This window comes from Arachis ipaensis, chromosome B06 (genome assembly GCF_000816755.2).
Source record: "Arachis ipaensis cultivar K30076 chromosome B06, Araip1.1, whole genome shotgun sequence".
In the NCBI taxonomy this organism is placed as follows: domain Eukaryota; kingdom Viridiplantae; phylum Streptophyta; class Magnoliopsida; order Fabales; family Fabaceae; genus Arachis; species Arachis ipaensis.
The window spans coordinates 4,271,031-4,298,538 of NC_029790.2; the positions used below are offsets into that span (position 1 = coordinate 4,271,031).

Sequence of the window (27,508 nt, forward strand, 5' to 3'; positions counted from 1 at the left end):
AGTATATTAGAGATAGAAAGAGAATCCTTTGGCTAAAGTTATGTAACTTAGAGATGAAATTTATCACCTTTGTCTTTGTATCGTGTTTACTTTTAATCCCTAACCCTAAATCAACATATAGTGTGTCTTATATATACGTTTGTTGGAGTATTATTGCTATGTGATATAGCTGATAGGTATATTCACTCACTTTGCAATTTGCATATCATACCTCCCCCACCATTGGTTTTGGTGTTGCCAGCCATGCTCACATGTTGGACTGCATATAGAACTTAGAAGAACTGAAGAAGTATGGGGTATATGTGAGCTTTTCACAAAATAAGGGGGTGTTGAATTAGTGAATTACCGTTTAAGTTTTACCCACATTGATTTGAGAATAGGTTTGTGACTGAGCTTCTTTTCAAGTAATCAATGGGAATCTATTCTCATTAGTACTAGTTTGTCATATGCTAAATTCTGATGCACTGATCACTAATTCTATGCATAGAATAGATTATCACTTGCTAACAAATCTATGGTTCCCCCTTTCTTTTTGGGTCTAATAATGCCTGTTCCCTGTTGTTGACTATGAATTGTGTTCATTACTATGACACTTCACTTCTTTTTAGTTCCCTTCTGCCATGTTTATGCCTGTTTCATTTGGTCTCGAGTTTACATTGGGATATAGATTTCAAGGAAGTGAAAGTCAAAGGAATACGCTTGATTTGAATGTATTGTATTTATACTGAGAATGTTGCATATTAGTGCTCTTGTGAATGACGGACCTTCTTTTGTATAAATGACTAAAATTGTGTAAAACCACTATATTGCAGGTGTCCTGGAATGGAGGCCGGAACAAGTTTTGTCACAGCTTTTGACTTATTGTAGCATGCACAGCACAGGTCTTGCTTTGCATATCGGAATTCTTGTTATTTGAAATGAGAAGGGAGAGATAAGCGACACCAGAGATTATATATAGTACAGAAAGAGCGCTATTATTTCTGTATCATTGTTATGTGGGAAACTAGCTTAAGCTTTAGTTATTGAACTTGGTTGAACTTTTTTTGATAGGACATCGATTCTTATAAAATAAATCATCATTGGTATATTTATGAACCTTTTATTTTATTTTGGAGCTTATTCATTATTCTATGCTATAGCTGCTCAGTAGCATAAATGGGCGAAAACTTTGGTGCAGCAGTTATTTGACCATGTGATTAGTCAATGTGTTTGTCCTATCAACTAGGTACCTTTTGGCAATGTTAGTAGTTAACTAGATTTATAACTTAATTATTTGGTAACCATGGTGTACTTATTGTTTGTCCCATACGAACTCATAATATAAGCAAGTGAAATATTCTGAATAGAGTGACGATGATAAGGGCCAAATTAATAGCCTTTAGTTATACCCACGTCAATATCATTCTACGCTTATCAAATTCTTAGGGAAAAGTAGTCTCTACGATTCTTGGAACTGTCATGTTGATTAAATAGTGAATTTTATTTCCAGTAATCAACATGGCAATTCCGGGAATCATAGAGACTACTTTTCTTATATCATGCTTTCCGAAGATAGTGCTTAGGCTTGGACCTTACAATATATTTATATATAAGTATTTAACTTTCAACTTTTGGAAGAGTGCTACAAAAAATGAAAGAATTATACTTACAAAGATGAACAACTATACTAATATTAAAAAGATTAAGCCTATTCCATCAAAAAATAAAAGCAGCCTGGTCATTTCAATTTTGGGCGAGTTCTATGCAGGCTTTCCCCTTTATCCTTCAGCTTGTGTAGTGTGTGTTTCTGACTTCTTAATTATCATTCTCAAATACATTAGAACAGAATGTAGAAGGTTTCTTCCAAGGAATTATTGGGTCACAACCAAACTTAAGCAATCCCTCCTGCATAGAGAAAGCACGCAACTTAATAAACAGATGAACATATGTAGAAATATTACATGCAACTGCAGGGCTCATGATGGAAAGAATACAAATGAGGAATCAACTTGTTTAACCATCCAAATCTAATAAAGTATTTGAATGCTCTAAACACAGAACAGTGGAAGCAAGGGACCAATGAACAATGCTCACCAAAGACAAGTGATTGTTCTTCTTGTTGCCCATAATATTCACTTTTCTACTAGAGGAACATTTTTAGCTTGTCATTTATTTAAGCCCTTCTTTCAATTGCATGATGATCTGCACATGATTCATAGGCTTGTTGCTGATTTCTTCCAATTTTAAACTATTGATGTGATGCTTGCATAGATGAGCTCCGTAATTTGTCTACCGAAACGAACCTGGTAGCACAATTTCTACTCTTTTGATCACAGATATGCTCATATGTATGATTTTTTTCTACAAGGACTATGTTATTTTCTATTAACTTCATGAAGTTGTATTATGGATTATGATACCTTATATCCTTATAAAAGATGCAAGTTCTTTTCTTGCCAAGGAAGCCTTTTTCTTTGCTTCAACACATCTTGAAATAGCCTGATAATATACACAAAATGGGCACAAAAAGTTTCCTTCTGCATCAATCTGACAAGTAGTCAGGCAGCTTTCATGAACCATAATTGGACAAGTAGTTGTTCTACAAACAAGCAATTTACCGCCTTCTTTACACTTCATACAAACATTATTTTCTGTCAGCCTAGTACTTGTTGAGATATCATGTCTAGAAGTGCAGCGAGAGCTAAATAATTCGCGCTTTTGTGCAGCAAGACCAATTTTTTCATTCTGATATTCGTCACCACTTAACATCACTGCCTCACCAGCTTTATCATCTGCAGCATTAGGTTCCTTCCCTTGAGCACCTGTTTTTCTTTTAGATTGCAATTCATGAATTACATTGAGTGCCTTATGTGCAGTATTGTCTCCGTTTTCAGGAAGAACTTCGTTTGTGAGCAGAACTTTTGTTTTAACTGGTTCATCATTTTGTTGCTGACAGTATTCAATGTCAGATGTATGCTTTATACTGATTGAAGCTTGTGGCTCACCATGAGAGACTTCATTCTGGTTACTGGATTTACACCAATTGGAAGCAAGGTGCTGATCATGACTACCCTCTTCAGACACTACTCCAAGATTTTCCCGGACATCCTTGTCGGTATGATTTTCTATTACCTGTTTTCCATGGGGAGGGACTGACTTCTCTTTGTCGGAATCAACATTTAAAAGTGAACTACATCTACTCTTCTTTGCATTTAGTTCATCACATTCACTAATATCAACTTGCTTTCTGAGTTGGTATCCCATCACATGCTCATCAGCCGACTTAACCCTGTTCCTCTTGCAGGGTATAATCTTATCAAGTAAAGACTCTTTCGATGATTCATTCACCTTCTCTAAAATTGCAAACATTGGGTTCTCTATTGCTTCCATGTTTTCGCAATAATTGTGATTCCCATTATCTCTTTTCCTAAGATCATCGCGTACATTGTCATTGACATGCACTGTATTCTCATTCTGATGTAGCAATCCACTAATGCCTCTTAAATGATCGGCATATGGATGAGTACCTTCAACGATTGATTCTTTTAGCTATATTTGACAAGAAAGAAGGGACACCAACCAATAAGAATGGTAAAAAAAGAAAAAGTGTATTAAACTCATAAGCGAAAACAACAGAAACATTCTTATTTTCTTAAGTAACTTTGAATCACCTGCTGTAAGTCACATTTGATAGTGCCTCTTTTATGCATAATAAATGGGAAAACATTCCATTTCAAAAGCTTAGCTCCATCCATTTCTAAATTGGGTAATGGTATCTGATTTTGTTTTCCCAAAAAAGTAGTCCATTAATTAGCATAATGATAAAGCTATCATCATAAAACATATCCGACGAAATAATTAACTAGTAAACAAATTGCTTTACACAATTTTACCTCATCCAGTATTTTTTGGAGGACATCTTCACAACTGCTAGAAAAATCAAACCGAACTCTTGAATCCAGGCTAGCTGATGTAGCTTCATCACAACCAACTCTATGAGCAGAATCGAAAATTTCCTCCAAACATCTAAGAGCAATCAATTCCCTTGTCTTTCCACAAAAATCAGCTCGCGCAACAGGGGCCGCACGAATCAAAGCTGGCGAACAAAAAGAAAAGAAACACAATCATGAATCAGCAATTTTCAGAATCCAAAACAAAAAGAAGCTCCTAAAATAAGGGATGGCTAGCCAAGTCAAGTGAGCTGTTTCAGTTTACATTTTGAATTTATATTCATATCATTTCATAATCAAAAGTAGATCATCATTATCTTGACAAAATTCAAAAGCAGTAAATAAGATGAAAAAAAAAAGAAATCAGTAAAACGATCATTATACTGAAGAAACAGTTCAAGTGGAAACATAAACAAGAAAAACAAAACAAAATCAAAACTTTTAAGAGAATAATAGTGGCATTATACCCTGTAATATAGAAATGTGGATTTGTTTGCTGCTTGCAACAGATTGAATGGCCCAAAGCCATGGAAGTGATGACGCAGAATCCACCATTTCAAACTGCACGTAAATTTTTTTTAAGAAAATGGTAACCAAATTCGAATAGCAGAAAAAAAAAAAGCTACCAAACAACAGTGTTACAATTAGTTACATCTTTTTTTATTCCAATTGCAGTAACTCTATCAAGAAACCCAGTCCTCAACGAAATTTAGTAGCGCAAGCAAAAAAAAAGTTAATAAAATCGAGTAATTTTAAAAAAAAAATCTAGTGAGAAAGAAAAAGAACGTACTTGAGAATCGATAGATGCGGAGGATTAAGTGGTGCTGAAATCTTCAAGAGAAGGAGAAGGAGAAGGAGAAGAAGCCATCGATGATTCCATCAACTAGTTTAACCTTCTCGTTCTTTTTGTCCCCCTTTTTTCTTTTTTCTTTTTTTTTTTTAAATGGAGTGCGATTATAAAAATTAACCACTTTTATTTATAGAATATCGGTGAATGATTCGGTGGTCCTCACTTGTTTTTTCACCAATTGTGGTGAAAACTTAAATCAACGGTTAGATCATTATTAAATTTGATCCAACGGTGGGTTATATTTTGTCAATTATAATCAATTTTTTTTTTTTGTAATTAATGGTATATGAACTACGGCCCAATAGAATTTGTTATTTCCATAAAAAATTTTGCTGAATCCTAAATTTCACCCACACACAAAATTGAATTTCATAATTTCCAACTAGTTAAACACACAATTGTCTCCCTTCGTCAACATCAACATCATTATCTTCTTCTTCACTCTAATATTAATTATGTTGATGTTCAACTATGCATCTCCTAAGTTTATATTTTACACCCTTACAAGCTTATTTCTTTATCAAATTTATGGCGTATATCTTATCTCTCAATCTCTGCGAGGAAGCAATCTGAATCCCAATGTCTAATGAGGTAGGTTTTTCATTAATCTGAAACCCTAAGTCACACTCTTAGGATTAATTTTGATAGATTTCTTGCATCATGCCATCAAATACCTAGCCTAAAATTAGGTTATTTCTAGCATTATTTACTTATGTAATTAGATTATTATTTATCAACTGCAAGCAATGTTAAATTATTAACGACTTTAGATAAGGAGAAAACTGTCGAAACTGTATTCTTGTTGGGTGCATAGCATCGGTGGAAGACAGTCACCTATATGGGGACGATAGTGGCGACGAGTATTGTTGACTCATCGATTGTTCTAGAAATGCTCTCTTTTACACTACCCGTTCCCATTATCTGAATTGTCCCCTGTTCGGTTTTGACACAAAATTTTTTAATTTTGTAGTTTTTGTTGTGGTGGATGAGAAGATAGTTTTTCTACATTACAGTGGTGGACCAAATCTAGCAAACTCCTCTATCTCCATGACTTAGCAGTAGACCAAAAAAGCTTCACCTCTATGAGATAACACTAACACTGTTCTTTGTTAATTCTTCTGAATTGTATAATATGTAAAGCTTAAATGAGCTTTCTTTTAATATAAATAAATCAATTTAAATAAATATTATATTTTTCTTAATGCTATAATATAGATTATCAACATTGAAGTTATATAACATCTGATTTGAAACTGTTACATTGTTCTTTGTGACTTAGATTTATGTTTCTAAAATATTTTTCTTTATCTTCTTTTCCAGGTTGCACAGTTTGGAATTTTGGATCACTAATATAGATAATATCCATTTCTTCCTCAGTAGCAAATCACCCCCACAAAAGAATGCGTACGCAATAGAATGCAAGGATCATCGATTGAGCCATTTTCAATATGGAGGGGAATAACACATTGATGGATATTCTGCTATCTGAGATACGACTACTCCGGGAAAAGGTTGACGACATTGAAAAAAAAATTGATACGCAGATAAACGCCCTGGCTCACGTCGAGTCTATCCTTCTTGCCAACGGTGACTCAAGTAGTGGGATCAAAGGAGGGCGGAGGAAGAAACAGAGAATGAGGTCACCTCATCCAGGTGTGTTCAGTGAAGGTGCCACTGAGAGGGTCCAACAACAACTAAAATCAGCATCTACTACCAAACTCAAAGCACAGGAAAAAAATTTTAAGCTCACGGATAAAGAAACGGACCTGATTACCTTGCTTACTGATGTCGATGAGGACCCAAAGGAAGTTTTTGAAGTCAATACAGTTGATATGCCACCTCCAAAATCTATTAACAGGGTGGTAACTCCAAGGAGTCACGTGATTACAACCATGTCTCAGCCACCGCATAGGATTAAGCCAACCCAGAAAGCTCCCGCTGGCACCAATTCTAAGGGAAATTTAGTGGCAATAGGTAGCACGGCAAGATTTCGAACACCGGTAACACTTTGCATCTTATGAATTTTAATGCACATCCTTCCATTGAGGTTTTAATCAAACTTTAACAATCTGACACAGTGAAAATTCTGCTTGTTGGGTTATGCAATGGCTAAATATGGAATCTCACTTCACCCCATCTGTCCTTGGAGTGGTAAGGGTACACACCTTGAGTTGTCTTAGCTCTACTTATAATCATTGTATTATTAAAGTGCCAATTTGGTGAACATGTAGCTCAAGGATGAGAAGGTCCGCATGAGTAGCACGTTGAAGCTTGTATTATCTGAGAGTAACGAAAGGAAGCGAGACGTTCAAATAAGCACAGATCGATGGTGGAATGCGGTTGTGGCAAAAAATTAACTAGATATTTGAATTTGAGTGCAAAAATATTTCTATCATATGGTTATTAACTTGGATATTTGAATTTAAGTTCCAAAATGTTTATTTTACTTATGGATAAGATAATTATCCATGTTTATGATTTAAACTATTTTAATCATATTTAAATTATTTTTTACTCATTTTTCACATTGAATTAAACCGATGCACATAGCAATCTTGCTGCAAGGTGCAAAAAATATTAGAATTGAACTAATAACTAAAAATATTCTCATCATTAAAGAACAATGAAATGAGAGCACATAGTTTAAAGCACTATGTTATTAACATAAAAAGAAACCTGTCATAGAAATAGTCACAAAGATGATGATAGAGGATAACAAAAGACTATTTTACATTATTTTCTTCTATTTTTAGAGACTTCAATGTGTGATAAAATAATTAACTCAGCCCAATTTCTCAAAAATTGAGATGAATTAAAAAAATTGAGTGACTATTTTTTACTAACAGGATGCATTTTTGTAAGTCTCTTGTGTCTCATACTAGTGAAAAAGTAGCACTTTAAAATAGAAATATAATCACAAAATAGCAGACAACTTAGAATCATGGATTTAAAAGAGTCCATTGTTGTCTTTGTATGATCTATCACTAACTAACCTGCATAGCATAACTAATGAATGAATTGAAGTTAAAAGGATTGAGTTTTGCCATTGTATGATCTACCACCAACTAACTTACATAACATTACTAGTGCATGAATTTGAATATCCTTGTTATTATATGAAGAGTAATATAAGATCCAAGCATTCAGACTTATGAAACACTAATACCCAAGACAAAAGACAAGATGAAAAAATCCCTCAAATTTTAACATAAACACCATATTTATTCCCAACTTTCATCTTTCATCTTTCATCAATGTAGCCTAAAATTTAACATAAACACCATATTTATTCCCAACTTTCATCTTTCATCTTTCATCAATGTAGCCTAAAATTGGTAATCAGTAACTACAAAAAATCAATTAGACATAATTAAAAGTTAGAACTTAAACCCAATATACACCAAATTAGACAGGATTAATTTCTCACATTTGTGTTGTATTTAAATAGAAGATATCCATATTTCAAAAAGACAAAAAAAAAAAAAATCTAAAGGTTAAATCAAAGGTAATTTGAGCTGGAACAAGTAAATAATACGTAATACACATTACAAATTAAATGAAACAAAAATAATATAGGACTAATTAATTTCATTGGCTCCATCGTCCTCATTTCCAAATTCATAATTAGAGTCATCTATCTCCATATCCTGAAATAACACAAAATTTATGAGCAACACATGAAAAATTCCAAAGTAGCCAGTAAATAAAATATCAAAGTTGAGAAATGTCTCACTTGATCTCTGCTAGATTCATAACTAGAATTTACCGCACATTCACCTTCATCTTCCTCGTAAATGAAGTCTTCTTCCTCATCCCACATAGCCTCATATGCATCATCATCTGTAGGTAGATTATGCCGTTCATGTGAACTCCTATCATACTTACTCCGATATGGACATGTAGTTTTGTTATGTCCGAGCTCCCGGCATATACTACACCGTTGTCCGGCACGATCCTTAGCTCTTCTACGAATTGGGGGGTCACGAGGATCTGTATGAGTGGCAGGAATTGCACTACTAGAAGCAACTGCACTAGCAATATCATCAGCTTTCATTTTATCCACTGTGTTTATCGCCCAATCCCTCATGCTCCTGAACCTATCATCTTTACCTGCTGATAGTGTAGCCACCAATCTAAACCAGTCCATCAAACACCAGTATTGGGTAGACTTTAAGCAATCCCAAGTGAACCCCCTTGTATCTTGTATTTGTTGTTTCACATTTTTGGTCCACCTATCTAGAACTAAACATTTTGGCAATTCACAAATGTCAAGTGTAACTAAAACAGATAGAATGTGTTCGCAAGGAATGCCAAATGACTCCATCCTCATACAGGAGCAAGTAAACTCCATTGGTAAATCACAGAAAGATACTTGCCATGTATCGTTAGGACTACCATACTTAACCACCGTGTATAACATATAAGAACCAACATCAATGCAATCTAACACTTTCATTGAACCAGACCTTATAATAATAGGGCGAAATAGAAAAAATACCTCTCTTGTATATAAATTAGCTGCAGACTTCTCCAATGACAATAAATGAGTTTGCATCACAGGTACTCCATGTGCACATTCAAAGTCTGCTAGACTATCTTTGAAACGAATGTAGGCAACACATCTATCAAAGTGCTCTACAAAATCTCTTAAATTATACCTGGACTTGACATACTTTGCAATAACTGAGTGCAACCCCTCACATCGAGAAGTGGTCCTAAACCCAGCAAAGAACTTCCCACGGATATGTGCTGTTGCCCAACTATGACGGTTATCATACATATCAATTATCCATTGCTTGTCTTGCACATCAAACTCTTCAACCATCCGATCCCACTTACTACGGAATACACCAACCTCGTAATCACCCAGCATGCACTTCTTAAACTGCGATGTGAACCTAGGATTACCTACATTACTCGTGGCATTGCGAATAAGGTGCCAAGCACATAGGCGATGATGTGCATTAGGAAAAACATTTTCGATTGCATTTTTCATTGAAAGGAGATAATGATGTTGATGTTGATGTTGACGAAGGGAGACAATTGTGTGTTTAACTAGTTGGAAATTATGAAATTCAATTTTGTGTGTGGGTGAAATTTAGGATTCAGCAAAATTTTTTATGGAAATAACAAATTCTATTGGGCCGTAGTTCATATACCATTAATTACAAAAAAAAAAATTGATTATAATTGACAAAATATAACCCACCGTTGGATCAAATTTAATAATGATCTAACCGTTGATTTAAGTTTTCACCACAATTGGTGAAAAAACAAGTGAGGACCACCGAATCATTCACCATAGAATATCATGTGTTACTTTGTGAATTTTTTTTTTTTGGTGACTTGTTACTTTGTGAATTTAATTTATAATGATGGCATGTAGCAATATAACTTTTTCTTTTTAGGGCTGGAATGTTTGCTAAATTGCTAGTATTCAATTTTCACATATTTGACAAAGAGTCAAGCTACCCATTAACATTAAAATTATTACTGAAAAAGTTTAAATGTCTCTCAAAATTTCTCAAACTTCACTCATGTTCTTAGAAAAAACCGTTACTGGAGAAAAATTGTGAGAAGATTTCGAAAGGAAGAAGCAAACACAAACAAAAACAAAAGCAGAGACTACAAAAGGTATGATAAAAACTACTGTTCATTTAAAATCTTACAATCTCGCATTTCTCTTGGTTGCATTTTAGGTTTACTAAATTGAGTTACTTTATTTAGTAGATTGACTTAATCTGATTCTATTTTTTGGCGTAAATAGGCCATAGGAATGAAAATGTGTTCTTATTTTCTTTCTGTTAAGTAGAGTTGCTCATTTTCATTCATTGATTGTTAGTGTGTTTAGTTGAGTCCTTTTGCATGCATAAATGATTTACTTAATGATTGAATGTTTATCACGTTTTATTCAGTACATGATTGGTGTTCGGTTCACTGGTGTTTATCATTTGATTCACCTGATTGTTAGTGTGTTCAGTTGAGTTCTTTTGCATGCAGAAATGATTTACTTGATGATTGAATGTTTATCACGTTATATTCAGCACATGATTGGTGCCAGTTCACAGGTGTTTGTCATTTGATTCACCTTATTGTTAGTGCGTTTAGTTGAGTTATTTTGCATGCAGAAATATTTTTTTTGCTGATTGAATGTTTATCAAGTTTTATTTAGAACATCAATGAAATTCAGTTCAGCAGAGTTGGTTATTTTAATTCATTTGATTATTAGTGTGTTTAGTTGAGTCCTTTTGCATGCGAAAATTATTTACTTGATGATTGAATATTTATCACATTTTATTCAGCACATTATTGGTGTTCGGTTCACTGGTGTTTGTCATTTGATTCACTTGATTGTTATGTGTTCAGTTGAGTTCTTTTGCATGCAGAAAAGTTTTTCTTGATGATTGAATATTTATCACGTTTTATTCAGCACATGAATGGTGTTCGGTTCAATTGGGTTGGCCATTTTGATTCACTTGATTAAAATATGCATGATTGTGCTCGTCAGTATATTGAGTGAAGTATTGACCAAGTTTTTTTGGCTTCAGGTTTGAATATGGTCCAAATATTCTGTTGCACAAACTGAACAAAATCAGAGACCAAGTGATTCGAGTATCTGAAGAAATAAGACTCTCAAAGCCATCTGTTATCCTCTCCAGCTCTTATTGTAAATTCACACTGGGGATATAGATAGTAAATAGGATATACTTTGTTTGGCTGGTTGTAATTAATACTATTTTCTTTAACTTGTTTAAAAAACCAAACAATGTATATATGTGAATATTAATGTAAATGTTATTGGAAAGTTAATGTTAATGTATATATCTGATTCAAGATGGATTGGTCATTGGTAATGGAATCAGGGTATTTATCAAACATTAAGAGCCCCAGAAAAATAAATGAACCGAAATTAATACATAGGGTGAACCGAAAAAGTGCTATATCAATATAGCAGAGAAATCATTTTTAAAAAATGTTACTATCAGTATTCAGTTTCAGAAAGTCATGAACTCTTTGGAATAATTTTTGTAGAACTTTTCGACTTCTTCTAGTGTCTTGAAAATCATCCCGACTTTTGGGACAAATTGTTCATCCACAACATACCTAGTCTGCAGAATGAACCGAACATGTTATTATGGTGAAACAATTGTATAGTACTAAATGAATGGAACATTATCCATTATATAAAATCAAATTCAAACAGCTTTCTGCAGAATGAATCGAACACATTATTATGGTGAAACAATTGTATAGTACTAAATGAACGAAATATTATCCATTATATCAATTCAAAACACATGTGTCTACAATTGAGAGATTATCAATTCAATTCAATTTAATTCAGAACACATACGTACATTCAATTCAATTTAATCTAACAATTGTATTCCATTCAATTCGATTAAAAAAAATCCAAACCTCGTCCGCTTAATTCATTTCAGAAGAATAATCCAAAACGCTCTCATTCAACTGATTTGAAGTTGAATCATTCATTGCTTTTATAAAATATTGAAATCTAAAAACGAAGAAGATAAATCCACAAAATCGAAGAAGAAAAAGAAGAATAGGAAGAAGAAGGACGAGCAGCAGAGAAGAACAACGAGTAGAAGAAAAGAAAAAAAGAAGAAGAACAACGAGTAACAGAGATTGCAGATCCGAAAATTACAATGCAAATCGTTAACATTGAAGAAGAGAATAAGAAAAATGTTTACGTTGAAGAAGAGGTTACATTGATGGAGGGAGAGGGGGGCGCGCGTATATTTCACGTAACTTTGGGGGAGGGGGGAGGCGCGTTAAAAAAAAGTGCTTTGATGACTTGGATAGGTTTTTTCACATTATGTAGGGGAAAATATTTTCTTAAAAATTTATATCAATTATTTTATTTATGAAGATTTTTATAAGGCAAAAAAAAAACAACCTTTGACCCAAAAATAAAAGAAAAAGATAGAGAGAGAAAAAGAAAATTTGATCAATTTAATTTATCGGTAATGTTAGATAAACAAAAAAAAATCAGAATTTATTTTATTTAGCATTAATTAATTATTGTTCGATTGGTCGGTTACCGGACGGTTTAAGGTTGCTTGTTGGGTGTGAAGGTGGGTCCCTGCCTTGGCCTAGATCCTGGGAATGAGAAGCGTGAGCGGCCGACTTCCCGAGTTCTTCGCGGGTGAGGGGAGTGCCACCTGCAAGGATACTCCGACGCTCAAGTCAGTAGGTGAGCAGGTGGTGAAGAGGAAAAGTTATGGTGACGTACCTTGGGGGAGGGGTAGGACCCTCCCCCTATATACTGTGTCAGAGGTGGGCCCCTCATGGATAGACCCACCTTCTGCGAAGTTTCTCCTGCTAGCTGTTGCCAGGTGAGCTGGCTCCAGGAGGAAAGGTGTTCGGGTCAACAGCCGAGTGCATGGTGCCCCGCTGAGCGATCGCCCGGATCCGTCAAGGGCGCGTGCCGGTCGGGTCGGCCATGGGGCCAGCTGGGCTGGGCCGCAACAGTGCCCCCAACGCGCCAGCTAGGGCTGCGAGCGCCGTAGGTGGCACGTTTTGTTTCTCATTATCTGCGGTGTCGGTTGGTTGGTTGCTTGTGACAGGGACGCGTCTCTTGGGCGCGTGAGCCTCTCCGTTGCAGGGGTGCGCTGTTTCTCGCCTCGTTTCTCGTGCCGAGCATTTAATGCTTATAATGGGTAATTCAAAACCCTGTGTGCAATGACTGTTTTACCCTTGTCTTTCGCGCTTCTTCATGCGTCAGTTTTCCTTTCAGTTTCTTTCGTTCAATTTTCATCTTCTACCATTGCATCCTTTTGTCACTCTCCTCCTTTGCTTCAAAATTATTGCTGCAACTTTCCTTCCCCTCTCAAACTTCCCTTATTCTTTCGACTCCTTCGCATCAACGCAACTATCCAGGTATGTTCTATTTCTTCTTTCTCACCTTGTTTAGCTTCGCTTTGCAATTGTTTGCCAATTCTCTGTGTGTGTGTTGTTGTTCTTCTAGGTTGGATTGCGTATCGAACATTGTCAGCATTAGGTAGATGCATTAGGGGGTTACCATTCCAAGATGTTGATTTTTTAGGCCTTGCTTTGACTAGGTTTAGGCTTAGATTGACCGTAAGTTTCTGATAGGTAGACGGTAGTTTCTGGTATTGATGCCGATCTCCCGGTCTCTTAGACTAACTGAGTGGTGCCCCCACTATAGGTATGGCCCAGCGTCCTACGGCCTCACGTCCTATTGCACGGGCTCCCGTTGCAAGAGCGCCTTACGACCGGTATGCTTGGGTAACTTCGGACGTGAAGGATTCTCCCAACCAGATGAATGTAGAGGAGCTCACGGAATAAGCCATCCGCGCGCGCGCGGCATGCGCGCGTACGCGCGGATTTCCTTCCTTCACCACATTTCTTTCCTTCTCCTCTTTCTATTTCTTTCCTTCTCCTTTCTTCTTCCCTTCTCCTACCCCTCATCCAACACTTCCAAACACCATGGATAACCATTTATTTTAGTTAGTTAATTAGTTAGTTAGTTAGTTGATTAGTTAGTTTTAGTTTAGTTTTCATTTTATTTTCTCTCTTTTCATCATAAGTGTTGGAGTATTGACTTTGTTTACTATACATTGCTATATCCCTTATTGCCTAAATGCTATTTTAGCATGAATGTTTTTAGATAATCTTTGTTGGATTCTATGATTGAGGTTATATTTTGTTACTTGGTTTTGAGTTCTTCATGCTTACCTTTTGAAAAATACCAAGTGATGAGAATTGTCTTCGAGCTTATAACTCTTTTGAATTGCGTGTTGTAGCTAGCCACCATGTGATTTGAACCGTATTCTTTGATTAGGCAATCTCTTGATGGATGATGTTGAGCATTTACCTTAATGCATTGTATTTCATGATTATATCCATCCATATGTTTGACTTGAATGCTTTCATGCTTCTCTAATGCTTGTCTTACCTTACAAGCTTACTTAAAGCATCTCAAGCACACTAGGATAAGTGAAGTGCATGCTTCTTTTGTGACATAGCTTTTATGCTAATGTGTATTCTAAACCGCGCAATTTAGAATTCACACACCTAATATTTCTTAATGTCACACTAATTCACTCACCTCATTCTAGTGATTTACCTCATTCCAACAATGTATGCTTCCTTGCTTTTATATCTTCTCATCTTATGGTGTTATATTTTTGTTTTTCATAACGAATGCACCACAAGCAACCATGGAAGCGGAAGAAAGAACACATAGCAATCCGGAGAGTCGCCGTACCCCCTTGCTCATCTTTGAGTGCACCGAGGACGGTGCAAACTTTTAAGTGTGGGGAGGTCGTCCGACCGTTCGGCAATATTGGGTGACAAGTTTCTAATCCCAACACTTTTGCATTTCATTCTAGGATGTTAGGATTTTTACTTGCATTTTCTTATTTTTGCATATGTATACACAATAAGCTTAGTCAAATAATGAAATTTTTCAAGATTTCTATCTATAGGGCATGTCAATTGATTTGAGTGAAAACTTTTAATAGAACTTGCTTGAATTATATATATTATGGATCATGTTTTGAGCTAAGAACACAAGCTTGTGAAATTTGAGCCTAATGATGTGGTTACATCTTATAACCACGTATTTTTCCTTCTTGTGTGCATTATTCTCTTTCTATGATTGTAATCTTTGATTTGTTTGATTCTTTATGTCCATTATTTTGTGTATACATGCATTTACATGATTGAGGCCATCATTTCATTAGCTCACTTACCCAAATGGCCTTACCTTCTATCTTCCATTGTTAGCCAAATTTGAGCTTACGATTAACCCACTTGTTCTTAATTTAGCATATTACAAGCCTTAAAGCGAAAAAACAATAAATGTCCTTACTTGGATCTTTGATTAGCTTAGACTAGAGTGTGTGTATCATTCAAGTGTGGGAAACTTGGGACATTGGGGGAGTAAAAGGGTAGTTTTGTATTTTTGTTGTAAATATTAGGAATTGGGTACATGCTCATGTATTGATTAAATGTATAGACCTTATGCATTGGTACTCTTGTATATAGTTTGAAAGAAAGAAAAAAATGAAAAAAAAAATATATGAAAAGTATAGAAAAAATGGAAAAAGAAAGAAAACGAAAAAGAAAGAAATAAAAAAGGGGACAAAATGCCCCAAAGTGAAGCTCAATAAGATCAATGCATATGAGTTGTGAAATGAAAAGAAAATGCATGAGTATGTGAAAAAGTGAAAAATGGGTAGCTAGATTAGAACTTAATTGTATAGGATGTCATAGGTTAGGTGGGAAGTTTAAGCTTATCAAAGATTCAAATTTCAAGCTCACTTGACCAAATATGCATCCTACCTTGACCCTAGCCCCATTACAACCAATGAAAAGACCTCATGATACTTGTATGCATGCATGAAATAAATGTTGATTGTTAGAAGAAAAATAAATCTTGGAAAGTATGAAATAGAGGAGAATTGAGTGAATCAACCCTAAACACTTGAGCGAATAGAGTGCAAACACACCCGGTGAGGGTTTGATGCTTAATTACATATTTTCACCTATGATCATCATTCTTCATGCAAGTTTGTAAAAATATTTAATAACTCAATTCAATTGTGGATTAGACTTGCTAGTCCTTAGCCCTTGTGCATATATGTTTCTTGGGAATTGATTTATTTTGACCAAGCACTTGCATTCATTTAGATAGTTGCATATAGGTAGATTGCATTTAGTTAGTTTTCATTGAATAAATACCCTTACTTCATTATTGGTTTAAGCATGAGGACATGCTTGGTTTAAGTGTGGGGAGGTTGACAAACCCCATTTGTAGGGTTTATCTTGTATTGATTTTTGGGGATTTTATCACCTTTTACCCATATTTATTCAAGAAATAGCATGGTTTTGTATATTCTCCTTTAATTGTGCTTGAATGTGAAAACATGCTTTTTAGGACTCAAAATAGCTAAATTTAATTCACCTTGATTCTATTAGATGCCTTGATATGTTTGTTAAGTGATTTAAGGTTTAGGAGGCAAAGATTGGATCAAGGGAATGAAGAAAGAAAGCATGAAAAGTTGGAGAACTCATGAAGAAATGAAAGAACCGGGAAGTTGTCAAGCCGACCTCTTTGCACTTAAACGACCATAACTTGAGCTACAGAGGTCCAAATGATGCGGTTCCAGTTGCGTTGGAAAGCTAACATCCGGGGCTTCGAAACGATATAAGATTTGCTGTGGTTTAACCACTCATGGTGACGCGTACGCGCATAGTACGCGCACGCGCCGTTGCTGCCACCTGGTTCACTTAAAGCAAAACGTGGCCAGCAAATTCTAAAGTCTTGTGGGCCCAATCCAACTCATTTCTGATGCTATTTAAGTCAAGGATTGAAGGGAGAATGAGGATACCTTTCATACTTTGCATACTTGTCATCATTAGTCATAGTTTAGCTTAGTTTAGTAGTGAGAGTTAGTTTCTAGAGAGAGAAGCTCTCACTTCTCTCTAGAATTAGGATTAGGATTAGGTTTAGTTCTTAGATCTAGATTTAGATTCATGCTTTCTTCTACTTTTGATTCTCAATTCTTGTTGTTACATTCATCTTCCTCTATTCTTTTGTTGTAATCTCTTCTATTTTGTTTCCATGCTTTGTTGTAGATCTACTTTTGTTCCTTCTCTTCTCTTTTAATTCAATTAGAGGTAATTCATAATAATTGTGTTCCCTTTGATTGTTGTTATTGATTTCTTACAATAATTGTTGTTAGATTTTATTGTTGTTATCCATTTACTATGCTTTTCTTTAGTGCCTTCCAAGTGTTTGATGAAATGCTTGGTTGGATTTTAGTGTAGATTTTGTTCCTCTTGGCCTAGGTGGAGTAATTAGTAATGCTTGAGTATCTAATTCCTTTGTCGATTGATAATTAGAAGTTGCTAATTGATTTGGATACCACTAACGCTAGTCTTTCCCTTGGGAGTTGGCTAGGACTTGTGGAATCAAGTTGATTCATCCACTTGACTTTCCTCCATTATTAGAGGTTAACTAAGTGGTAGCAATGGACAATTGTGGTCACAATCGAGGAGGATAACTAGGATAGGACTTCTAATTCTCACAACCTTGCCAAGTGCTTTTTAGTTGTTAGTTTATTTTTATTGTCATTTACATTTCATGTCTCTTATCCCAAAACCCCAAAATACAATCCATAACCAATAACAAGACACTTTATTGTAATTCCTAGGGAGAACGACCCGAGATTTGAATACTTCGGTTTATAAATTTTAGGGGTTTGTTTTAGTGACAAACAACTTTTTGTATGAAAGAATTAGTGATTGGTTTAGAAACTATACTTGCAACGAGAATTCATTTGTGAAATTCTATACCATCAAAAATCCATTCATCAGCCGTCCCAGTTGCATCCGAACAGTTGGGTTTCGATCCGCTGCTTTGAGATGGTTTGTGAATATCTGGAGCTGCCGGTCTCCGTTGAAGTCTTTTTGTTTCTTTTTACTCTGACGAATCCCTCTAAAGAGGGGAAGGCGAAGAAAGGCTTTATGTCTTTTCGATCTGCCCAGGGTCGGAGGATTTTTGGTTTTTTTGAGGACTCCTACCATGGGTTTAAAGATAAGTATTTCAAGGTTCGTCCAACGGAGGGCCATCACCCATTTTGGCTGACGTTGGAAGGAGAATGCCGTATCCTGACCTATTGGAGTTTCGGGGCGGGAGCCAACGCCTTTACCAAAGTGACATACAAAGGGTTGTCCTCCGTGAATAAAAGGGTTGCCGACGTCTTATTGGCTGTATTTGGGAAGAATAATGTTAATCCCCATCTTCTTATGAGTGATCAGGATGTAGCTAGGAATTATATTCATGAGTAGTGTTTTTTTTTATGACTAACGAGCTTCCGTGTTCTGTACTAGTGTCGATGGCTGGCGAGCAAGTTGGCCTTGAAGATTTATTTAACACCTTCCTTGCTGGCGACAGCGACGAGGAACCGGCCCCCGAAAACCAGGCCACTGATAATCAAGAGGATCCTTCTCAGAATACCGTAGAGGCCGGAGCTCAGTCCCAACCCTCCCATGGAGCTCAGGCCCCACCCTCCCATGGTGAGGTAATCGGGAATGATGGTGGCCCAGAACCTCGGCCGGAGATCGAGGTGGAGAATCCAGATGTGATAATAGTGGACAATCAGAGAAAGAGAAAATCGTCTTCTAGCCCGGAGTGAGCTCTCACCGTGATGGAGAAGAACTTTGATGCCGGGGACTTTATCGATTCCCAACTGCTCTCGAGCACAGAGGACTTCTTCCACGGTGGGGATCTCCCTGCTCAGGCGAGATGGATGTATCGCTCGTTGCTCCGGGGAGCCGCTATAGCGAGGAAGGCGGAGTTTGCTCTGACTGGGGCATATTTTTTGGAGAACAAACTTGAATCCTCTGTTCAAGCAAACAACAAATACAAAGCTGAAGTAGAGTCACTTTGGGAGCAACTGGCTACCACTCGGGAGAAGCTGGCTATTGCTGCAGAGAAGGTTAAGACTTTTGATTCCACCGTTGCGCGGCTTACCGAGAGGGAGATGACTTTGGAGAGTCAGCTCAACGTCGCTCAAGGAAAGGTGAAAGAAGCCAAAAAAGAGCGTGATGAACCCCTGTCCTTGGCGACTGCGGCTAAGGATGAGGCAGCCGAATTAAAGAGAAAGTACAAGGAGGAGGCGGCCGAATTAAAAAAGAAGTACAAGGAGACCGTGAAGTAAGGGAAGAACGCCATCTTGATGACTGAGGAGGCCCTCAAGGCTCAAGTAAAGCTGCTGGCTCCCGACTTCAATACCTCAGCTGTTAGCGTTTTCAAGACCATCAAGGATGGGAAGATTGTCGACATCTCGAAGAAGTGATTTGGTCTTGCCTTTGTACTTTGTTTTCTGTAATATGTAGATTTTTGTATACTTTTGGCTAGCTTGACTGTCGTTTTTTGGTGTATGTAACAAGGTAGTTGTGGTGAACTGGGTTGCCGTTTTTGGCAGATATGCAGCTAATTGCTTGTCTACCATCATTGTTTCTTACCGTTTTACTGGTAGTTAATCGTTTCGCTTGGTAGTCGTTGGAGCCGATTTGTGGCTTTTAATATTTTGGGTTCCCGGGGTGATCAGTCCCGGGGTGCCGTTTTGTTTTGCTTATTTAAGCGCGCAAAGAGAACACCCCTGAGTTTCAAATAAAATCTACGAGACATGATAATGATAAAGCCGAATAATATAAACACGGGGTAAAACAGACGACATAAACAACAATCATAAGTCAAAAGATCCCGTATACAGCAATACAAATCTTACTCGCCTGGTTGAACCTGGTAGGTCGTTTGCTCGCCTAGCATGCCTTGGCTGCTAGGATAAAACCTCCTTAGGTTAACCGAATTCCATGTCCTTGGTATTTCTTTGCCATCAAGCCGTTCCAATTTGTAGGCCCCATTGCCGAGCACTTCTTTCACTTTGTACGGGCCTTCCCAATTTGCCGCCAGCTTTCCTTGCCCGGGTGTTAGTAACCCGATATCGTTGCGTCGCATGACCAGGTCGTCCCGCTCGAATTCTCTCTTGAGTACCTTGGCATTGTAGCGCAGAGCCATCTTCTGTTTTAACACCGTTTCCAACAAGTGGGCCATCTCCCTGGCTTCATCTACCAAGTCTTTTTCTATGGCTTCGTCGACTCCTCCTAGGAGTATCCGCGGGCTCGGTTCGCCGATCTCTACAGGTATTACTGCGTCTACCCTATACGTGAGTTGAAAGGGGTCTCTCCGGTGCTGGGTCGTGCGGTAGGACCAGAGGACTGATGCTAGCTCGTCCGCCCATGTCCCCTTTTTCTGGTCAAGTCGCTTCTTGAGGCCCTGCAGGATGACCTTGTTCACCGCTTCTACTTGTCCGTTAGTCTGAGGATGTTCAACTGACGAGAACTTTTGCTGTATGCCCAGGCTGGCAAGAAATTCTCCGAATCTTTTATCCGTGAACTGGGTCCCAGGATGTTCAACTGACGACTTCCAGTATTCCGAACCTGGCTATTATCTGTCTCCACATGGTTGGTCGGTTATCGGACGATTTAAGGTTGCTTGTTGGGTGTGAAGGTGGGTCCCTGCCTTGGCCTGGATCCTGGGAATGAGAAGCGTGAGCAACCGACTTCCCGAGTTCTTCGCGAGGTGAGGGGGGTGCCACATGCAAGGACACTCCGACGCTCAAGTCAGTAGGTGAGCAGGTGGTGAAGAGGAAAAGTTATGGTGACGTACCTTGACCCCTCCCCCTATATACTGTGTCAGAGGTGGGCCCCTCGTGGACAGACCCACCTTCCGCGAAGTTTCCCCTGCTAGCTGTTGCCAGGTGAGTTGGCTCCCAGAAGAAAAGGTGTTTGGGTCAACAGCCGGACGCGTGGTGCCCCGCTGAACGATCGCCCGGATCCGTCAAGGACGCGTGCCAGTCGGATCAACCATGGGGCCAGCTGGGCTGGGCCGCAATAATTATTATAATAATTAATTAATTATTACAATAATTAATAAATATTAAATGAGATAAATTATGACTATTTTTAATTGACTTTTTTTATTATCAAATATTTCCGTTAACTCACATAGTTAAGTGTTCGAAATATAGGAAATTGTCAAGTTAGAGAATCGGTTAAAAAGAATAAATTTCCTTTATACATATGTATGTTTTATTTTTTTTAACTCGAGTTTATAATTGATTGCATATATTGAGTATAGATCTTTGGTAAGTGAACATAATTATGTCAGAATGTAACATTTTGTATATTTTTTATTTAGTTATTATTTTTAGTATAAGATTTCTTGATAAAGAGTGAGAGAAGTTAAACTTATTTATTATTGACTAAATAGTATAATCGAGTGTGTAATCTTCTGAGAATAAATTATTAGTTTATGTGATTTTTACTTTGAATTTGTTCACTATCTTTTTTCAATTTACTTTTTATTAGCAGTTTAAATATGTGATGCTTCGATGAGATGGTTTTATGTGTAATTTTAGGATTTCGATTAACTCAAATATTAACTATTAGCAATCTATTTGGGAAGTGCAGTTTTTCTTAGTGTTGAACAGAAATGTTGCTAAAACAGAGTCGTTGGCAACAAGCTGGAGCAGTGTGGTTCGAACATTTTCTTATTTGATTAACGGTTGAGTATTGTTCATTTGTGAAATGACTCAAATATAAGAATGTTAAGCAACCCAATTACTATTTATATTAGAAAACAAAATCTATTCAAACCATTGTGATTTATTATTCGTTGGCAAACCATTGTGATTTTTTTTTCCTTTTTATAAATTTAACTTTGCACAATTTTGTAAGAAAGATATGGAATAATAAAATAAATTAGGACTATTAAAGTTGAATGCAACTTTAAAATTATATTAATTAGAGCACTTTTGTCCTTTTTTTTTAGTGATTAATAGTTAATACTTATGAATATTGTTTCATTAGTATTTTATCAATTATTTTTTGAAAGGGTAACATAAACATCGAAGATGTCAATGGATTAAGCCCATAAAAAATTCTCTGTTAACTGTAGCTCAGATAAATAATAAAAATCACGGTTAAAACTCCAGATAATAACAAAGTAGGGTATGTGGTCATCCATCGGATCACCGTTAGATGGTCAGATTCATAATATCTCACACCTTTGCTACACTTATCCCATCTTTTGTGGGTTAGAATAACCATATCTCGATCCAATTTGATTTTCATTTGTGTACATAGATTCTTATGTTTTCATCTTCTGAAAACTTTTCTAAAAATAATTTATTAAATTTGATCCAATATATTTTTTTAATATTATAACGAGAATAATATAAATAATTAGCCCATTGTACATATTGTACGGATATCCCATTAACTCCCTAGTGAAATTCTTTTGCTATTAATGGCAGCTGATGAATTTTTGCATACATTAAATAACCAAAGCGCCTCAATTTTAATATGAAGAGTAGCAGATTTCAAGCACCAATGCCTGTTTTTGCTCTGCTTTTTTATATAAGAAACTTAAAAAAAATCACCAGAAAGACAATGTAGCCCAGGATATTGTTTATCGTGTTGATTTTAAGTTTCTTGCTTGTGACAATTCATAAACTTCTAATCAAAACAGCAGCAGCATAAAACATACACATCCATTTGTTGATCATTGTTCTAAGTAACAGAAAAGGGATTTAGGGGGACTAATATCTAATAATATTTTACAATTGAACGGTAAATAGATCCTTGTTGAATTGAATTTTATAACTATTAACTAGCTTGTGGCAACTACCTTCCAATAAAACACGCGATAAAACTCCAACTAGCTTAGGGGAAATAATAATGCATTAATACTATTGCAACTTGGTGCTTTGAGGCAGCCTCAGAAAATTCAACGACACAACTTAGCATATGATATGATATTTGATATAACCATATAAGTCTCAACAAGCCTAATTGAAAAGCATGCGTTATGAAAATTTAGCCATATCATCACCATACAAAACTAATTTAACTACCTAGAAGAATTCCTAAATACTTAAATAGCAAAACTACCTAGAAGAATTCCTAAATACTTAAATAGCACTCTCCTTTCTCATCCCAGTGATTAGCTTAGAGAACGTCAACGGTAACAAGAAGAAGGCTATTCTTGATCAAATTGAAGACCCAATATCTTCAACAAGATGTATCAAGGCATACTACAACCGAATTAAAGACCCAATAGAGTCAATCCAACACCTAAACTTCAGGTTTTGTCTCCTCTTCTTCCTCTTCTATCTTGGGAGCCAAATAGAAGCGGACATAACCCATCTCAGCAATCTTGTATTCAACCACAACTGGAAGCTCATTTGAAAGACTGATGGTAACTTGGTTAGACAATGGAGTTGCCTTTGTGAATGAGTTCATGTACCGCAATGCAAATGTCAAGGATACAGGCTCATTCATCTCTACAGTAGTGGCTTCTTCAGGCTGCAATATCAACCAAATACCATGTAAAACCATCAATCAGCATGTATTTCAAATTATAAGAGAACTAAATTGTACAAACAGTAAAGTTATGATTACAAAAAATAAATAAATCTCCATTACCTTATCCACAGAAGAGTTCTGCCTGCAGACTATGTTTGCAGTTCCAATATCACCCTTTGTGGAAAACTTTACACCTTCCTTAGTAACAGAAATGACAACTACAACATTCATCACAAAATGAATGAATTGTATCAGCTAAACTATTAACTTCCAAAAGAAAACAAATAGCACCATAAAATCCCTGAAAATTCAGAGCAAAGCAAATTACCAGTGTCACCAATACTGCTAAGATCTTTGCAAATCCTAGCAAACTCAGCAGACGGCATTCTAACAATGGCATGGTACTCTGCCTCAGGAATTCCAAGGTGCTCACTGTCGATATCCATCAACTTCATCTCAAAATCAGAAATTTTATCTTGTGCTTCAAGACATAAACAAAAAAAGAGAATAGTCAGATTACAAATCTTTTCAATATCCAAAACTTCATAATTCAGATCTTGAACCAAAATGTAACATAACAGCTGCACTACAATAAACAGACTCCAACACATGAACAATACACAGTTGAACACTATCTTGATTAAAATTAAACACTAAAGCCGAATTCCTGCATATGAATTTTTACAATCCTAGAAATCCAAACACAAGACACTAAATTTTGTACCAATTATTAACAACTGAACTCATATCAACTACAGAATCAAAATCATGCCTCTTATCCTCTAAAACCCTAGAAATAATCGAACAAAATTAAAATGAGAAATTGAAATCAAGATTTCTTGGGCAAATGAACAGTACTTGGGCTCTCAAACATGAAAGTGACCGTGTCGCTGCCGTCATCGCCCTTGACGGTGATGATGTCATCATTTCCGGCGCACCGTAGCATCTTGGCCATGTTGTTGAGATTCATCCCCATCGAGATGTTACGGTCGCACCGGTAGTGCTCGAACCCTTCGGACCGCAGTAGGAGGGCCACGAGAGCAACGTGGCTCGAGTCCATGGCCTGGAGTGAGAACCCAGTCGCGGAGCAATCGAAGTTCGCATCGTTCACGAGCTCCCTGATTGCTTCTAGAACCTTCTTCAGCAGAGAACCTTGCACTAAACGGAGTTCCAGCATCTTGAAAATGGAGGGTTTGGAGGTTTTCTTGCTTTGTCTCGGTAGGGTTAGGGTTTTGAGTTTCTAGGGAAAATTGGTGGGATAAATAGAACGAAAGATAGAATGAGAGAAACGGAGAGAAAAGGGTTTATATAGCGGAAGGTTGAAGGTTCCGTGAAGGGATTAGCGGGATCTGATTGTAAATGAAATAAATTTAAGTTCCCGCCATCACTATTTTGGGCAACGCGTGGAGGGAACTCTTCCTAACCCCAGTGGAGGGTAATTTGGGTATATGATGTGACGCACACGACTTAAATTCCAAAGTAGTTTCTGATAGGGATGTCCGCGGATCGGATCGGATATGGCCGAAAATTTGATCCGATCTGCACAATTTTCATCGGATCGGATCGGATATGATATCCGCACTTTTTAGTGCCAGATCCGATCCGATCCGATCCGCACATTTGCAGATTGAATCGGATCGGATATCGGATATATCCGCATAATTAAATTTTATCTTTTTAATTATATTTCTATGTAAAAGAATTCGATAAAAATGTTTCTTTTATACTTTTAAACTTATTTATTCCTAAAATATTTTTAATCAAACTCTCTCTAAATAACAAAAATAAAATAATACAATATATGAATAATAATTACTAACTAAAACATACAAACAAGTAAATATAATACCAAACATATATATATATATATATATATTTTTTAATTATTATAGTGCGGATCTGCGGATTCGCGGATCGGATACACGGATGTAGAGCAGATATCCGCGATCCGATCCGATCAATTTGCGGATCGGATCATATCCGCAATTTTCGGATCGGATGCGGATATTTACTGCGGATCTGCGGATATGATCCGATCCATGGACACCCCTAGTTTCTGAGATTTACGAAATGCACTGATTTGGTTCCTGATTTTTCAATTGCACTATTTATGTCCTTGAGATTGGAAAAAATGCACCTATTTTATCTCTTCTCGTTTTTCCGTCCGAATTGCTTCCCGACGGCAGTGATGTGGCAATAGATTGCCACGCTGGAGTGTCTAACGGTTACATGACGTAGCAATTGAAAGTGTTTAACCTAATGTGGTCCCTGAGGCCCTTTTTAATCCTAACTACAGAACTTCTTCTTCTTCTCTATTCGTTTTCACTCCCTGTATGAGTACAAAAACCATTTGATTCGACCTTGTTTCTCTTCTGGTTCATCACCAATCTTCAGTTACCTACCAAAAACAAACTTTAATTTTCAAGTTCTCGTGAATTCTGAGCCATCTGGGTATTCTTCTTTCCCTGAAAAAGGTAACCTTTTTTCTTCTTTTTTGTTGTTTCAATCCCAAATTCTTCAATGGCACAAGTTGTTGAGGAAAGAGAGAACAGCAGAACTCGCATGAGCGATTTTTCAAGAGATCTGCTAAAAAGGTTCATGTCCATGAACCATCATCACCATCATGAGCTACAACAACAACATCGCCATGGTGATGGAGATGCAGAACAAGAGATTGAGCTGAGACTTGTCTTTCAATGAACGGTCGTTTTGGTATGACCCAACAGCGAAGAAGATCAAGAGAACAATATCAATACCCGAATTTTCATTCTCAAAGCCCTCATTAGAGATGAAGATAATAACAACAGCAATAATAATAATCAAGATATTATGGGTTACACTAATAACATGCCAATGTCTTGCACAACGAATCTGATAAGAATATGTTCCCTTCCAACGGAGACAGAGGAGTAGTGGAGGAAGAGGAAGGAGTTGCAGACGCTGAGGAGGTTGGAAGTAAGAAGAAAGCGCTCTAAGAAGCTGTAGAGGAACATGAAGGCCACGAGGAAAAAGAGTAACCGTTCTTCTTCTTCTTTCTCTGAAGATATTGCTGCTTTTGTTGACGGAAATAATAGCAATTTGGTGGAGGCTGCTTTGAATGAATTTAGTAGTTTGGAGAGAACGGCGCCTTTGAGTACTAGTGTGGCAATCCATTGCCACATCACTGTCGCCAGGAAGCAGTTTGGACGGAAAAACGAGAAAGGATCAAATAGGTGCATTTTTTTCAATTTCAAAGACATAAATAGTGCAATTGAAAAATTAGGGACCAAATCGATGCATTTTTTGAATCTCAGGGGCTAATTTGGGGTTTAACTCGACGCACACAATTGTATATTAGCTAAACATATCTTGATTAAAATTAAAGTTATATTAGTTAAAAAAATATTTGGTAAACGAAAAATATTAGTTAAAATTTATTAAAACTTATTTTTTTATTTCATTTAATATATTTTATAATAAATATTAAATAAAATAAATTTAGATTATTTGAATTAATTATTTTTTATTTTTATATTTTGTAAAAAACATAAAATAATAAGGGAGGAAAATTTTAGATTTATACTTTAAAAATAAAAATCGTACTTAATTTTTTTTTTGTTGAAATAGGAACAAAACAGCGTTAGAAAAAAAATGAGAAAGAAAAAATAACTAAGACAATATATAATATATTAGGTTGGTATATATTAAATTATATTGGGCCTGATTAAATATATTTTTTTTAACATTATAACAAGAATAATCATGCATATTAATTTTAAAAATTTATTAATATTAGTATTTTTTAACTTTTAAATTTTAAATC

The 27,508-nt window shown here is 36.4% G+C and overlaps 3 protein-coding genes across 8 annotated transcripts; all 3 read right to left on the reverse strand.

The window, feature by feature from the left end:
* On the reverse strand, positions 1,632-4,889 carry LOC107645457. 6 transcript variants are annotated; one of them, XR_002348164.1, is made up of 7 exons: positions 4,720-4,889; positions 4,397-4,490; positions 3,873-4,075; positions 3,651-3,755; positions 2,598-3,528; positions 2,400-2,478; positions 1,632-1,884 (listed from the first exon to the last, which is right to left on the reverse strand). XR_002348164.1 is itself a non-coding variant. In XM_021103760.1 (6 exons), the coding sequence occupies exons 2-5, from the start codon at positions 4,482-4,484 to the stop codon at positions 2,401-2,403; spliced, it is 1,524 nt and encodes a 507-aa protein (XP_020959419.1). In that variant the 5' UTR covers positions 4,485-4,490; positions 4,720-4,889; the 3' UTR covers positions 1,632-1,884; position 2,400. The 6 variants fall into 6 exon arrangements, 2 of the variants coding, with proteins under 2 accessions (XP_020959419.1, XP_020959420.1); XR_002348161.1 differs by having other exon boundaries at positions 2,074-3,528; XM_021103760.1 differs by having other exon boundaries at positions 2,400-3,528.
* On the reverse strand, positions 8,358-9,775 carry LOC107646280 (protein FAR1-RELATED SEQUENCE 5-like). Its single transcript, XM_016350474.1, has 2 exons — positions 8,546-9,775; positions 8,358-8,426 (listed from the first exon to the last, which is right to left on the reverse strand). Exons 1-2 carry the CDS (start codon positions 9,773-9,775, stop codon positions 8,358-8,360), a joined length of 1,299 nt encoding a protein of 432 aa, XP_016205960.1.
* Positions 23,065-25,014, reverse strand: LOC107645459 (proliferating cell nuclear antigen). Its single transcript, XM_016349489.2, has 4 exons — positions 24,565-25,014; positions 24,035-24,187; positions 23,827-23,924; positions 23,065-23,706 (listed from the first exon to the last, which is right to left on the reverse strand). The coding sequence occupies exons 1-4, from the start codon at positions 24,881-24,883 to the stop codon at positions 23,476-23,478; spliced, it is 801 nt and encodes a 266-aa protein (XP_016204975.1). The 5' UTR covers positions 24,884-25,014; the 3' UTR covers positions 23,065-23,475.